The sequence below is a fragment of the Alosa sapidissima genome, chromosome 18, assembly GCF_018492685.1.
Source record: "Alosa sapidissima isolate fAloSap1 chromosome 18, fAloSap1.pri, whole genome shotgun sequence".
Classification (NCBI taxonomy): domain Eukaryota; kingdom Metazoa; phylum Chordata; class Actinopteri; order Clupeiformes; family Clupeidae; genus Alosa; species Alosa sapidissima.
Window position 1 is genome coordinate 3,980,474 of NC_055974.1, and position 17,420 is coordinate 3,997,893.

The 17,420-nt window shown below is 40.6% G+C and overlaps 1 protein-coding gene across 1 annotated transcript in view; it reads left to right on the top strand.

Moving 5' to 3' along the window:
• Positions 1-2,943: 2,943 nt before the first annotated feature.
• Positions 2,944-17,420, top strand: part of LOC121690195 (protein NLRC5-like) — a 240,402-nt gene continuing 225,925 nt past the window's right edge. Inside the window, exon 1 of the mRNA XM_042070620.1 lies at positions 2,944-3,394. Coding sequence (XP_041926554.1) covers positions 3,040-3,394 — 355 coding nt within the window. The 5' untranslated portion in view covers positions 2,944-3,039. The remainder of the gene's footprint in view (positions 3,395-17,420) is intronic.

The following is a 17,420-nucleotide window of genomic DNA, read 5'->3' on the forward strand; positions in this document are numbered from 1 at the left end:
TGATCGAAGCATCATCAGTGTCTCTACATATGAACTCGAGCATTAAGAACATTTTTCGTGTACACATAGTTTACTAAAAAGAAAGATTTTGGACAACTCACTCCTTGCAAGATGGCAGCGATCAGAAAAAACAAGCGAGTTGTTCAAAACCTCTCTTTTAGTAAACTCTGTGTACACCAACAATGTTCTCAATGCTCGAGTTCATGTGTAGAGACACTGATGATACTTCGATCAAAGTTTCATGTTGTGTCGAGCCTTCATAGTATTTGAAAAATAGCTATTTTGACGCGATTGAATCAAAAAAGTAGTAGCCCTATAGGAATCCCATTCAAAAGGTAATTTCACCAGAAAACGACAACGCATACAAGCTTAAAAGTGGCGCTTTGGACGTACTTATGCATTATGAAAGTTTGACTTGGGTACATTCACAAAACACTATATGATGCATTTTGGCGAGAGTTACGCAGATGAAACGTGTGATTGTTTGCTGATAAGATGCACCCGTGCTTGTTATAGGCGTGCTGCAGAGAAACTTCTCTGTATGACGAAACGCCGGTTGTTAGTGATTGGTTCAAAGCGGTTCAAAGGAACTCCAATGATTTTAAACCTGTGCCCTCCCACCCGGAAATAAACGAACGCCTATGGATCTTGGCCAGACTCTCTGCGAAGTCAGTTTCCAGGCTAACGTTTTCTAGCAGTTTTGCTAAAAATGCTAACTATGCTAACTAGCTACAGTGGGTAGGAGTCATAGTTGATGACAAGTGTTGACATAGTTGATGACAAGTTAAAAGTTGTTAATAGACAGCTAGTTTAATAGATAGATAGTTTAATGATAGTTTTTAAAAGTAGACTGTTTAAAAGTTGAATGTATATAGTTTAAAAGTTGAATTCAGATAGTTTAAAAGTTGTTGATAGACAGCTAGTTTAATAGATAGATAGTTTAATGATAGTTTAAAAGTAGACCGTTTAAAAGTTGAATGTAAAAAGTTCAGTAGTTTAATGGGTTAAATTGTTTAACAGTGGATTATTGTAGTGAGGACTTTTATTTTGAAACAATTTTGGGCAGAGGAAACAGTTGAATAGGATGTGTAGTCTTAATTGACCCAAATTGTATGCTTAAAGCCTGAGGCTGCAGGTGGCCTGAACACCTGGCATAGGATTCTAATTGCTTAATAGCCGTATTGTGATGTCACAATCACAATGTTAAGTCTATGGGTATTTTTAAAAAGTTTTTCTTTAATAGTTTAAAAAGTATAAAAGTTTCAAAGTTGAAAAAACATAGCAGCTTGGTCCGTTTGAAGACCTACGTTACAAAGTTTGAACGAAGTTTCTAAGTTCGTTTTAATTATGCTTATAAGGGGTTCATATGCAGTAAGCATTTGTTTGCCAGTATGCATTTTGGATAACCCAAAGTGGGGATTTTTCATAGGGCATTTTACAAAATGCATGAGCATACCTTGGCAAATAATGGTCTAAAGTACTCATGTTGTCATTCTATATTGATCTACTTTTGCACACAGCATGACAAGACCTAATGCTAGGACTCAAGACCTAGAGGGCTGAAATGTGGTCAGTTCAAAGATGCTTGTTATCCGGTAGAAAAAGAAAATAATAATCTAGCCTTTGTAACTTTGTCAAGTCAAGTCAAGTCATATTTATTTATATAGCACACTTAAACTTGTGTCAGTACATCACACAGTTATTCTAATTGTTTTCCAACAGTGTCTCAGCTTTCCAAAAGAGAGCAGGCATTTGATTATTGGCTAAAGTATGTAGGAGCAATGCCCTCCTAAGTCAAAATGGGGCAAAAGTATAATTTATAATTGCTCAGATGTGCAAAAGAAAAGATCTGACACATGACACTGACAATTCAATAATGGGCCTTTTCACCACCTCTGAGCATCCACTAACCTGGACCTTTTAGGGGGCTTTCCTCTCAGGGTGAATGAGAGGATGCTTAATTGCTTTTTACCTGACATTTTTGAATACAGATGCAATGATTAATGCATCCATGGCCAGGATATAATTATATAATATGACATGATTTTAAAAGTGACCTATAACAATAGGCTATGCAATACACTTTAATTTGTTTAGTGTTAATAAAATTATTAAGCCTATTTGGAGATAGAGATGTTTAGAATGTGACAATATGTCAGTCATCGTGTGAACGAACGTATGACTAGGCATAGGCTACGTGTTCTGAGCAAGTGTTGTCAATGAACAGGCTGTGAAACTGTTGGCTAAGTTACAGACAGTCATGAACAACTGATGCTAATTATCTGGGAAACATTCTCTATAGCAGCAGTCACGTTGTCATTGTTTGTGTCAAACAAGTTGTGGATTTGTTGTAACATTAAAAGATAACTTACTCTGTGCTGATACCATGAAATGATGCTCGAAGCTCCAAGGTGAACGAAACTTTGGAAGAAGTAATAGGTTCACGTTCAATAATTCACGTTCAACAATTCCAGGATAAATCTTACCCAGATACAATAGAGCTATTTTCTGATTGGCTATTGTGTAGCCCCTCTCGTTATTTTTGATTGGCTGATAAGTGGCAGGCTCAACTCCAGGGGAGACGCGCTTGATTCCTGCCTGTTCCATAGAGACATTTTGGGCGCTGCGGCAGCATATTAAATATATAAATAGTTTTTCTGCGTGAGAAATACAATGTGTGGCGGGAGAGCGTGACAAAAGACTGAAATGAGTCTGTCACGCTCAATGCGTGACACTTGAGAGCCCTGCATAGCCTATTTCTAACAATTCTGATTGGCTGGGCCAGCTGTCAATCTGGTGTTTCAACTGTCCCGGGAGTGGCTACGTGCCTACACTTCCTCGAAAAAAATCGCACCGATCAATAGCCCAACTGTAACTGTAGTAGTAGTAACTGTTGGAAGCGTTCAGTTGTAGGCTATAGGTGTTTATTGATGAGCAGGTCAGCGGCTGACATGGGCTTGAAACTTGATTTCTGTCTAATAGCTTGATAAGAATTATGTTCTTCAAGGTCCTTTTCAAATTTCAAACTGATTCAGGAACATGGCAAGCACTGAACAATCTGCCCTCGATTTTATAAAGAAGGGACGAGCTCTTCTTGAGAAAAGTTTACAGAATCTCTCTGTAATTCTCAACAAACTGCTTGTCCACAAAGTGCTGGATAAAGACCAAGTTACCTATATTAAGTCCTTCAGTGAGACATCTGATGGATCCAAATATATGATCGACCAGGTGATATGTAAAGGAGAGGCTGCCTGCTATGAACTTTTGACGATTTTGTACTCCACAAGATTTAAGACTTTCCCAAAATCTGGACTACATAACCCAGATTTACATCACTGGATTAGCTGTTTTTCTTTTGTTGATGATTTGCAGACTCAAAGTGAACCTGGGAAAGGTAAGATCAATCTACAGTATAATGACAGGAATGTCTGTCTCTGTGTATGTGTTTGTTATTTCGGAGGTTTAGTCGTGTCATTGTAGGGGAGGGAGAACAGGTAACTGGCTGCGTTGGTGACGTTTCACGAGTGATGACGTTTCTTTGACGGATGTGGCCGCTTGCAGATTTGTCACTTTCTGATGGAAACTGGAGACGACCAAATACAAATATGCATGACATATTTAAATGTCAAAATTGGCTGTAGTAGCCTACGCTACATGCACTGGACCATGAATATGCCACCAAAAAAATACATACCTAAACAGCCTAATGACTCATCGTGGGTATCGAACCTGCTTCCTAAACGAAACTGCTTACATGATAACCATTCATCTACATACTTGCGCCACAAACCAGCTGATAAGTCACGTTGAAATTTACTTGACTTAGTCTATACAATTAAAAGAAGTCAGCTGATGATTGTAGCAAGTTAACACGGCTGATGGTGTTGTCTTGCTACAGCAGTTGCCCAAGCCAGTAGGTCTTCAAAGTATCATGGTTAAGTTTTCAAACATTTCACTGACTGCTGGTCAGGCTCTCTGTGGCCACCTAGTATGTGTAGCCTAATTGAGGAAGCGTTGCTGGTCTAAAAATAAATAAATAATAATAAAAACCGTGTGAGCGGGAGAATTGAACCCATGTCGACTGCGTGAAAAAGCAATATGGAACCCGTTGCGCCACAGGAGAAGCACTAACTTGCGTTTTAGGAAATAAAATATCAAAAAAACATCAAACCCATGTTTACATGTCAGCAACATTACCGTTAATAGCCTATAAGCCTAAGAGTTTTGACTCTCCCTGTGCGCAAACTTTGTGTAAAATACGGACACGTTATAGACTTCTCCATTGCAGTGTGCGTTTCAATGCCTGTGTTTCATGAACTGAATTCTTAAAAGAATAGGCTGAACAAAAGGATACACAATTAGGCAACACATTTTTATTTGATTTATTTGCTGACGTTCATGTGGCTCTACAGACACTTCAGGTAGGGGTGGCCACAGCCTAACCTCAGTGGAACGTTTGTAAAACTTAACCACGATACTTTGAAGGCCTACTAAATGGCTTGGGCAACGGTAGCATGATAACATGGTAGCCAGATAACATGAGCAGCTATGTTAAGTTGTTACAATTATAATAACATTAGCTGACTTCTTTTAATCATACAACTAAAGTCAATTTCTGAGAGACCTGTCAGCTGGTTCGTGGCGCAAGTGGATAGACGTCGGATTACCAAGTAAGCAGGTCAATCAATTTATTCGTGGTTCGATACCCACGTGGAGTTAATTTATGCTATTTAGGTGTTTGTTTTTTGGGTGGCATATTCATGATCCAGTGCATGTAGTACTACATACAATTTTGACTTTTAAACATGTCATGCATATTTGTGTGCGTCTCTAGTGTATCAGAAAGTGACAAATCTGCAAGCGGCCACATCTGTCAAAGACTCGTCAAAGATTCTAGAACAGAACTCAAAGCAAAGATTCTAGAACAGAGCTCTGTTCTAGAATCTTTGGCTCAAAGTAAACAGTCCAGCCAGTTAACATGAAAGCCAGTTACCGACACCGGTGTTACATGGCAACTGGCTCCCATGTTAACTGGCTGCGTTGATGACGTTTCATATTGATGACGAGCAAAGATTCTAGAATAGAGCTCTGTTCTAGAATCTTTGCTCGTCATCAATATGAAACGTCATCAACGCAGCCAGTTAACATGGGAGCCAGCCATGTAACACCGGTGTCGGTAACTGGCTTTCATGTTAACTGGCTGGACTGTTTACTTTGCCTCTGGAGTTAACGTAACCGCCCCCTTCTTTTGCAGATGTGTTCAGCTGATGATTTAGCCTCCGATACCTGGCCGCAGATTCGTCTGTTTAACTGAAGTTAAAATAGAAATGTTTGTGATGCTCCACTTTGTTGTTTAATAAAGCTTTACAACACGATGTGTCGGCGTTGGAAGTGTCAGGTTGTCTAGCCAGGTATCGGAGGCTACATCATCAGCTGAACACACCTGCAAGAGAAGGGGGCGGTTACGTTAACTCCAGAGGCAAAGTAAACAGTCCAGTCCAGCCAGTTAACATGAAAGCCAGTTACCGTATAACACCGGGACGAATGAAACACTTTCTAATGAAACGTAATTTACAAAGACATCATAAAACTCTGAAAGTTAATATTTTGTCACTAGCAACCTACATCTGTCCTCTGTCAAATACAGTTGCATTTACAGCTCTGAACAAAACCGTTCAAAAGTTATTTAAGGAGAAGTCGAACGTGCGTTTTGTTTCATTCATCCTCCTGGCTGAGACAATTTAAATGAAACAGCATGGGGGACGAATGAAACATACAGCTTAAATTATGTAAACTTCCCACAACTTCAATATTTGACAACATATCATGAATGGTACTTCAAGTATGTGTTATTTTATATGTCTTAGTTGGTTCATGTCCGTTAACAACTCATTGCTGTCATGGGGAAGCGCGTATCTCCCGGTTATGGAAATAGCATCTTTCTAAAATTGTGCTCTCAATGAAATCAATCGAGTGCACATTTTAATCAATTGTGCGCACATTTTTGTAAATAGTGATTTAGTAGGCTAATGATGTTATATCTTGATTAGAATTGACAAAATTAGACCTTTGCAACACAATAAGACATACAATATGGAGACAGGGCTGCCAACTTTTCAAAAAACCTTGGAGTGAGATTTGGTGGGGCCAACCAAAATTTTGCTGCGGAAATTTTTGTTTGGCTCATTCAGCATTATACCGTACAGTAAAAAAAAACGTACATCAGTGGTTCTCAGGTGTAGGGACCAGGCATGGACGGATTATGAACTTTCGGGCCCCTGGGCCCACATGTATTAAGGGCTCCCCACTGATTGTCGCATATGTGGAAGGGGGATTTGGGGGTCCTCCCCCAGAATTTTTTTCATTTGTTTGATGTGATTTCCTGTATTCTGGTGCATTTTGGTAGCTTAGAAATCTAGACACACCCTAGCGGCAGCAAATTACATTTGCTTTCAGGGCTAGTCTAGCAACTCTCCGTTGGCTTGTGAGTTCGAAAAATTAAACTTCTATCAGGCCAATCAAATCGTCTATAGAGTCGTTAGGGGGGCATAACATAATGATTGATGGCAGACTTGCAACGGTTTGGCTTGAATTCCCTGCTACTTGAAAACAAAGAAGATGGATATTGCTGTTGGCCAACAGTGTGACACGAGTTAAGCTTGTTTTGAGATGGCAAAAGTTTGAACTAGCCAACTAGCTCCGCTGGTGGGAAAACGCATGGGACTCAGTGCTGTCCTATTGCGTGCAGAGGGAATTTGAAAGACAACCGATTATCCCGCCCCTCAGACTGAGCACTGCGAATGGTGAGTGCCCAGACCCTACATTTTAATGTGGGTCTGGCTCGTCAGGCTAGCATTTTGGGGATGGCCAATACTAAATTCAATCAGATTCATAGCCTACATCCTGATGTGTTGATATTGAGGCAATGATTCCATGCAAAGGCTTGGGCTTCAGGGCCCCCTGACACCTTGGGCCCCTGGGTCTGGGCCCGGAAGGCCCGTGCAGTAATCCATCCCTGGGACCAGGGTCCCAGAGTTAAATGAACATTGGTATCAAAGGGATCTAGCCTACTACTAGGTCCATGGGCGTCGGAGGCACAAGTGGGTGGGACATTTCAGAGGGGGGGTATGGGGGTCCTCCCCCAGAAAACTGGAATAGATGCAATTTCCTGAATTCTGGTACATTTTAACAGGTTATTTAGATACTTCTATATAACAAAATAAAGCCAGCCTACGAAATTAATAAAAAGTAAATCATGCATAATTTAAAAATAACTCAATAGGCTACTTGGCTACGCAATAAGGTTTCCATTACAGCACCGCAGACGTTCAATGAACGCATGAAAGCGGATGGTTTGTTTGAAATCCCGACACTCTTTCAACTACATGGAACGTAATAGTGATCATCAAATACCTCCCCAGATTTCAGTGCCCATCAGTCCCAACATTTAACAATATAATCTAACAGTTCAAAAGTAAATTAAATATCAAACTAAACCGTGAATCCAATGAAAATGACAATGAAGCGCTAAACAGATGCTAAAAACAGCACTGGTATTTCGCACGGCAAAAGTGAGGGTGTCCAAACTAACAATTTTAAAAAGTGGGTGGGTGTTTTGTAAGAATTTAAGAAATGTTTGTATATTTTAACTTTTAAATGCATCAATTAGGTGCACTTTCAAAATAAATTCAGAGGTCAGACTTGCTTATTTTTATGGAAATATTTGTGCTGTAGCCTAAGCTATTTTGCACTTCAGAATTATAACCATGCACACACAGGTGGAATAGTTATGGTGATATTGCAATAAGTTCACAACCACAAAAACATATGCTACATTTCACAGTTCAGAAATGTTCAAAAATGTGTGTACATTTCAGCACTCCATGAAATTATGCAGAAGTGGTCACCTGTGTTATTCAGCTAGTTTATTTAAGATAATATATTGGTCATTGTAATGGCCATAGCCTATAGCCTACATGCTATTCCTTTTTCAGGATGTACCCATATCTGCATGATGTGAATGTTTGCATATGGCTTATGTCAGGCTTTATATCAATATTTGTGTCTCGTTATTTGATTTTCGTCATATTTTTGCATTAATGTCACTAGGAAGCATGCCAATATAAATATAGTAATTTATCTGTAATGGGATTGGCTGGAACCTGACAATATAAGAACCATAGTGGGATAATCTATGGCTGAGCAATTTACAAAAATGTATGTAGGCCTACTGACAAATAGTTTACATTAGAATACATTATAATTTCGCCCCAATGAGGCTATGTAGAAATGTGTTGCAATTTCAAAACCGGATTACTCAGGAACCACTTATTGCACAGAGGCTTTATATCCTCGTATTCGTTACGGTTTGCTGTTTATTGTGATATTGGGTTTGCCACGTGTTGTGTGAAGGGTTAGTGAAATATTAAACCGAGAGTAATGGGTGTGCACTGTGTGCAAAATGCAAATATGATTAGCCTAAATTGCACATCGGTTCAATGTTAATTTTCTCGCGAACCATTTATCACAATAAAGTGATATCATATGTATAGGTTTAGTTTAGTTGAACCTCATCTGCCAGGTATTTGACCTACCAGGTTGACACTTCAGCGTGAAAAATAGTACTCAAAGCATACCTGAAGCCGGGGAAATGCGGGGGGAATGCGCTTGGGACGGCTTCTGAAGTAGCATCGCAAATGAGAGAAAATTTATAAAATTCCACAGACAGGGGGTGCTCTTGAACCCTCTCACCGTCTCTGAAAGCATAACCGTGGCTCAACAGGTAGATCTATAGATAGGCTAAACTCATTTTTCAGGCATCTGACCGACCGGGTTGACACTTCAGCGTGAGAAATCGGGGGTGTGGCGTGTGAGTGTGTGAAACTAATCAAATGCGTGTGTCTCGCGGCCAATGCGTGAGAGTTGGCACCTATGTGGAGAGTCAGGGAGCAGCTTTTTTTAAAATATTGTGCTGCAGTAATTCTTAATATTGTGTTCAACTGGCATCATCTGACCCAAGTTTCTCGTTAACCCATGCACACACACATCCGCTCTGAGGCTTACTCCACCCACCTTGCAAATGCTACAGAATGCCATGGGGTAGAGGAAGTGGATGACAGGCTGTTTGAAGCCACCTTCCTCAAAACATGGGGACCCACCTCCATGCAAAAATTATAATGTGGCAAGGATGATGGAAAAAGTTTATATCCTGCATTAAAATACATTGTATGGTGTGTGCATTCCGTCTGTGTTCTGTGGCTGCTGTGTTGCGTTTCATATGTGCATTCTGCTGTGGCCACTCTGCCTATACTGTTTTTTCCAACTGCTTACACACTAAATCTTTGCTTGTCACACAATTTCCTAAACATGTCTTTCAAAACCATAACCCCACACCAAATCTGTAAAACCATACAATAATTCTCACTGGTTGACTCAGTTTTCAATTTCCTAAATTTAGCAAAACACCACACACAATTCTGTACTGTAGCCTACCTACACAAAAATCTAACACAGGAAGTAACTTGACTCTCATGCCTCAATGTAAAAACACTCATTACTGAACACCATCCAATCATTGACTTATCATAGGCTATACACTGCCCGGCCAAAAAAAAGGTCACATACTCTAATATTTTGTGGGGCCGCCTTTAGCTTTGATTATGGCACACATTCGCTGTGGCATAGTTTCCACAAGCTTCTGCAACGTCATTTATTTCCGTGTTGTGTGGCGAGGAGATTTGAGCAGGGCTCGAATTATCTTTTTGTCTTTAAAGCTGCAGTTGGCAAGATGTTTTTGATCATACTCACTGAAACCGACACTATGCTCCGACAGAACAACATAAATCAGGCGGTTTTAGAAAAAACCCTGCACTTCTACCTCCACCTAGAGCCTGTTATTTGTTTTGCAAAAATCCACAGCTCCCGGTTCTTCTGGTCCAATCAGAGCAGGGCTGTGTAAGATCTGACTGTCAGTCTGGTGCGCACTGACGAGCACAAACTTTGAGAGGGTGTTCGGTGCTAGTAGGGGAGGGGCATGAGAGTTGTAAATAGGGCTGTCACTTTTGTGAAAAAATCCTGTTCGATTTTTGAGACATAATTGTTCATTAAATCGATTTTTTTTAATGTCTAAAGACGTTTCCATTTTCAACACCAAATATAGGCTAATCCACAAACAACTAACAGGCATTAGGACGAACGTAAAGAGGGCACTTGTAGACGCAAGCCAGCAATATTTCTGATGATTTATTGGTGTGAACTTTCGTGCACAATGACAAACAGGAGTGCAACGTTTTCGAAAAACAATAAGCCGAGTGGACTGCCATTACATCAGTAACAAACATGACTGCAGGCTTCAACGTAGCTGTGTCTGTGTTTACGATTAGAAATGTCAAACAAAGTTCGCCTATGTAGAACTCGATTGCACAGTTTGCATAGCCTACTCCTTTGTTCTTCTCCATAGTTTGATAGACCAAAAATCCGAAGTACTTCTACATCGAACTCCTCAAGTTATTAGGGCCTATCACTCGTCTCTCTACATGTCGCACAGGTTGATCACGTTGTCCTCCATTTTTTGGCAAAACACGAGCAGCACAGCAGCTGATTGAAACATCTGTTTCCGGTGCGTAAAATTGTTGGGAATTTTCTTTTTAGCTTTCGCAATGTTTACTGCACTTCAGAATTCTTTTATATTCTTATATTCTTGTTTGTGAATTTTGTTACATCTACCTTTTTATTTGTTTAATTCGTTTAAAATTAATAGTGTACATATTTGGTTAAAATCGATTCCCTATTTTAGTTTTTCGAAACTTGTGTTGTTTGGTCCAATCGATTGTGCAATCGATTTTCGAACGTAAAGTCACAGCCCTAGTTGTAAACATTCAAAATTTTGGCTAAGTCCCCTCAATCTGTCAGACTTGCCAACTGCCACTTTAACGGGGTCTCTATCTCATGAAAAGTTGGCACATCCCGCCCATAGCCTAAAGGCAATACAATTAAATAGCCTAGGCGCGAGTGGCGCTTTTGCGCAGTATGCGCACGGTAGGCCTAGGTTTTAACTTGACACACGCACACAACTGACAGAGCTTTTTCATAGAAATTGATTCCTTTTAATTCATTTCAACATATTATTGATTGCAATAGTCCATATTTCATTTCAATTTCACAATATAAAGAAATAGTCTAAACAATTTAGTCGGCGCCATAGGCAGAGGATAGCTACAGATCAATTCACACAATCATTGAAGTAGGCTGTATTATGGGCCATAATTTATGGGTTTGTCAATAAACATAAGAGGCGAAGCGCAAGTTCAACAGCAAACAGGACTTTTTCAGCACATATCAAACCATGTAGGCTAGCCCAATGGAGGCCTATTTAAATAGACAAAACACTCGCATCAAAGCAGGGTGACTTCGGACTTGTGAGTGCTGTCAAATCGATCGTATGCGGTTTGCTCATATAGTCTAGTGGTGTGGTGGTGCAGTCATGCTGTGATCAAGAGCGCAGGGTAGGTCTATATCCAGTAGTAGCCTATATTTTAATTTAACGTCTTTAATGGTAAGAGACAGGGACGTCACTAGGATTGAAAGACAGGGGGGGGGGCTTAGCCCCCAGGGTTGTAGGTAAAATTTCATCACACCTTAAAAGGGCTTCAATGAATTGTACAGTAGGTACCCTTTGAGGCCTAGGCTATTTTCAGTGTAGGCCTAATTTTACTATTACAGTAAGCTCATTCATTGTAGCCTGGCCATTTGCTATCCCCTTGGTACGCTTCGCTTCTACAAGGAGCGCTTCTACAATTCGTAGAGGGAGATGAAAATCGAGCGGAAGTACGTAAGAAGGCAATTAAGGCCAGGCCAGAGACGGGCTCTGGCCAGGCTAAGCTCTTTGTAAGGGCCATCTGTTATCTATAGCCGCTAATATCATTGGAAAGCTCCAGTTCCGCTCTTTCATGTGACTGTGTGATTTATGTGAGATAAGTAGCCTATTCTGTGAGCAACTCAACAGAGAATAATGGATGTGAATTTGGACGCATATTATTACTATACATTTTTATAGTTTTCATGGGATCAGTCCTCACTCTAAGGGAGCTCCGCTCCCTCCCACGTAATTCGAGCACTGGATTTGAGACATTTTGCATTTTGTGAGTTTTGAAAAATAGACACGAGTTTTGAAAATGTGGAACAGTTGTAAAAAACTGTAAATGGGTGGTGGTGACCTTTTTTTTGGCCAGGCAGTAGGCTATATCTCTGTATAGGTATAGACCCTTTCAGTCAGATTTCAATTGGATTTCCAGTTGAATGTTCAGAACCAATGCAGATATTTTTAAATGAAAATGAATCGCAGACCATGGGCTTGCACAAATATATGCGCAAATAAATGAATTGGTGAGATGGTCTGCATCTCCGTTCACCTAAAGCTATGGTTGTGCTCACTCATTTGCACAAAACATAACAACATTTACAAACCCAGTTTGAGTGTTCAGGATTAAGAACAAAGTCCTCGATGAAGCATTTCGGATTTGACATTTCGGATATTTCTAATAGGCGTATGTGTTTGTGGCAACATTTGTCATGATTCATTTGGTTATTTGTGATTGCTGTTTTGGTGAAGCATCTTTCACGTGATGAATGTGCACTCTAGAAAGTGAAAGTAGGTCTACTGTGTGCTGTGTCTGTAGCTGTGCACATCCGCACGTATACCGGAAGCACAGTGGCCAGGGGGCCAATGGGCTCAAAATATCTTTCAATAGGCTAAACAAAATCCACCACAAAAAAAGAAAATGGAGAGAGGTTTAACCATACCGGTAGTAGCCCGCATCTAATATAGCCTAAAGCTATTTGTGCAGCGTCACTGTTGAAAAACCTTAAACTTTCTGCCCATGGGTCAAAACCGATGGGCAAAACACCAGCAGAGCGCCTACCCCAGGGAGCAGACAGCGCTCCACTCTGGGACGTTCATTCTCAATCAATGCAACATGTGTGAAGGGATGGAAATGTAGCCGAATCTAATAACATTTTATTCTGGTTTGGTATGATTGATTGTATTGTAAAGTTCCTGAGTTAAGAGTAATGTCCTCCTGTGCATCGGAGACTCCAACTCTACAGCTCCAGCTGTCACCTCGGGATGGCTTCAAATTGTGCTTTCAATGTATCTGCGGCCTAGGCCTACTGTTCGTTTATTTTCCAGAGGCAGTGGTTGCCATTAGCCTATATTAATTGTGAACAATTATTGAAGTTGTTAATCTGTTGCGATAGCCTAACCACATTTACCCTATAGCGCGACATGACATTCAATTAATATCATGCGTGATGTATCCGAAACATCCCAGATAGCAAAATCAGATTGGCAGATAGTGGACCACTGGTGGTAGGCCTATGCCGCCGGTGGCGTGCCACTTGTGGTCCGCCATTGGACCACCATCTCTTTAAATTTAACTTGTCATGAATATTAAGAAAAGTTAATAAAATGATATATGGAGTATAACCGAACAAATGAGAGATTTTAGACCAATAGTGGCTAAATATTGTAGCCTGGCGGGCCATCCTATATCATTGAAATGTATAGTCTGGAATCGAGCCATTCACCTCGCAGCTCTTAGGGCGGGCAGAGAATTGTCTTTCAAACTGCCTAGGCATGCAATAGGCCAGCGCTACGACCATATCCGTATCCGGTCGGCAAAACGGCAAATACATCCTTCTTCGAAAGGAATGACTTAAGTGCATTGTGTTGCTCAACTTTCAAAGAAAAGCACAAGTCCAACTCCTCCAAAGTTGACGCCAACGCCGATTCAAACAACCGCTCTTCGTTTGCCATAGCCACCTTCCTTGTTGTTCACTGTCGCAGGACTGTCGCCATTCTGTTAAGCCCGCCTTAAGACTCTCTAACAAAATAGAGCGCTGTGATTGGATGACGTCCACGGCGTCAGCCAATAGAAATCCCTATGGTTTGATACTAGACGTACAGGCTGAGCAAATTAATTTGGCGCTGCTAGGGTGCGTCTAGATTTCTAGGCTATAAATATTGGGCAATTTGTCTGCAACCCGCCAGCTATGCCCCCAATGGACCGACAGTGGTCCGCCAGCCACTTGCTATCTGGGATGGCATTAGGACACATAAGAAGAGTATAGCTCCAAAACACTTTATCCTCCATTTTAATGCATTTTCTTAAATCTTTTTTTAAATAATTATTTTGTTATCGGAACTGTAATTGGGTAATTGTTAGGCCTATTTACTCAATCAAAACAACACAACTGCACTTTTATTGATATTACCTGAAAAACACAATTAAATAATATGACTTATTAATGTTTAGCCTACAAAAAATGATTTATAGCTTTGGAAAAGAGCTCTTTTCAAGACCGTATAGGCTACCCATATCTGAATAGAATAGGCTATATAATGTGATCATGGTTGCTTATATGTTAGGTCAGCCTTTATATTAGGGAAAAATACTTTGTGTCTGCATCGTGTCACCTGAAGCATGCTGGTAGACATATCTATTCAAAAGCACAGCTGATCTGTGCATGACATGACCAACTTTTGATTATTTGATTCGGAAACCAAGTTCATTATTTTGGGCTGCTATAGAATATATTAGAATTTCAGCCCAAAGTTGGATAACATGTAGATTTTTTGCTGCAATTTCTTGGGATCCGCTTAGTGTACAGAGGTATGCTTCATATCCTCGTGTTCGGTAAGGTCCAGGGCATGAAAAAGAAATTATTTTTCAAACGTTCCGTTCCGAACGGTTCAGGTAGGCCTATGTTTAATGTTTTTGTTCTTGCATGCGTTCCGCCACCAACATATCGGTCCTGGACCGGTTCAGAAACGCAAAATACAGGCAGTGTTTGGCGGGCCTATCAAGTCTATTTTTGTGGACTTTACCTTAGAATAGACGTACTCATTATTTCCCCTTGATTTAGCCTATACCGTAGCTATGCCCAAAAATAATAAATCACAGGTGGCATCCAAAAACATTCAGATGGGCTATCCATCCCATAGCCTACAGACTTACTGTAGGCCTAACCTATGCCTATAAATAATTTATTATCAAAAATATTTCTGGATACGTGCTAAACTCCTTACCTGGTTGTTTTATCCATATGGAGATCTTCAAAGGCTTGCGCTATAATTCCAACCCTGTTTATAAACGAACCTGTCTGTTGCTGACAAGGCCTATCTAAAATTTCCCGTTTAACTCTTCTACATAGAATAGGCTATAATTGCGCAAACATTTCAAATCCCGACTTTAAAACGACAAGGCGTTGACAGGCAAAATAGACTATTATGCATAGGCTACAAACAATTTCCAAATCAGTTTCAGTAGCCTACGCTAAGAGCTGGCCTAAGATCCGAAGTGGCAGACGGATAGGTTACATTACAACAGCAAGACAAAATATACACATTTGGACCAAAGGTCCATTTATTCGTTTTTTTTTTTTTTTCAAACTGCAGAAATCAAATTATTAGGCTGTTCGCCTACAGTAGTTGGCTACATAGTGGCTTGTTAGCTCACATTAACAGTGTAGATGCGGGCTTGTTTTTCGCACAACAGGAAATAGTCTCCCTGACATAGGATATGCTTTTGTGAAATTTTATAAAATATATAGAGAACGAAAAAAAACGTTATTAACCGGTTTTGTGGATTTCAGAATAACGTTTCTGTTCCGGAACAGTTGAAGACCATTTTGTTTTCGTTTCCGTTTCCGCTCCTCGTAAAATTCCGTTCGTTTTCTGTTTTCGTTTTCAATCCTTGAACCGGTTCGGAGCCCTGGTAAGGTCTGCTGTTTATTTTGATATATGGTTTGTTCAAGGTGTTCGTGAGATATACCACCGAGAGTAATGGATGTGAAGATAGACTAAGCGCTGTGTGCACAATGGAAATACGATTTAAATGCCTTGTATATCCAACGTTAATTTTCTCGCGAACCGTTTATCACAACATCTAGCCGCTAATATCATGGGAAAGCTCTTTCACGTGATATCTGTGTAATTTATGTGTGATAAGTACTCCGTGAGCAATTCAACGTAGAATAATGGGTGTAAATTTGGACACATTTTGCGTCCCTCAGCCACATGGCCAGGGGTGGCCAGAATTTACGTTGTGGCCACCCCTTGGTGGCGCCCCTGAGACCAGGTTAACCTATTTCACTTCTGTGTCCCCGTTTCCCAAACCACATTTGCTGATACAAACTTCTGCTGACAAAAATGAGGCTGCATTTCGTGTGGACATCTTAATGCAGTTTAAGGCTGATTTATGGTTCTTAGCGGCAGTCATTCCCGCGTTCTCCTTTACAGCAACAAGACACAATTCTTCCAACTCTAGCCTCTAGCCTTTTTTCCCCTTTTCAAAAAGTGATATTTCATACTCAAGTCATTCGCGTTCTGGAGACTCCTCTGCAGCTCCAGCTGAAAGACAGTGGTTGTCATTAGCTTATAGTAAAATGTGAACGATTATCGATGATATGATAATACTGCTATGATGATACTGCTTTTATTGCACAACTGAGAAATAGGCGATTGGGCTATACAGTTTATTCTGATTGCTTTTAAGCACATTTTTTGTAACTATGGCTATTTTTGCAAAACTCTACACACAAATAGGAAAACCTTTCACCAAATCAGCAAAACATTGTAGTTCTCTTGCAAAAGCTAACACACCTTGCTTAACTCTTCACACCTTCTTAAAAATGGTGTTTTCATATCCAGGGATGGATTACTGCACGGGCCTACCGGGCCCAGGCCCAGGGGCCCAAGGGGTCAGGGGGCCCTGAAGCCCAAGCCATTGCATTCAATCATTGCCTCAATATCAACAAATCAGGATGAATCTGATTGAATTTAGTATTGGCCATCCCCAAAATGCACCAGAATACAGGAAACCCCCCCCCCACACACACACACATATGCAACAATTAGTGGGGGGCCCTTACAGTTTTTTCTGAATGCTTAAACACAACCGTGATTCTTATAGCACAATTTCTAAAACTATTTAGCCTGGGTGTTCCCATGCTGCCTTGCGCGCGATTTGATTCACGCTGCTATGGCAGCCTGGAGACCATGGAGCAAATTTTCGCCTGAGATAGGGAACCAATCACAGAACAGGGGGGAAAGCAAGACGATGATGAGCTATGCACAGACGCATTTGATAGACATCCGTGGCACCCAATAAACGGATCTGGGCATTTTTTTCAAATACGAGAAAATGAACGTTTAGTTCCCAGACCACGTCTCATTGAGAAGTGGTGGCGCTAGCCAGGCTAGACATGTTGTGCAACACTGCCATCTGCTGGTTGTTCAGTGGAGGGTGTCTTTGCATTCAAATCTAGTGGTATTTATTTGTGGATCTTGGTTTGCTGTAGGAATGTCTCAAAATTACGTCATCGACATAAAAGCAAAAAGGAGATTCACAAATGCAGATTTC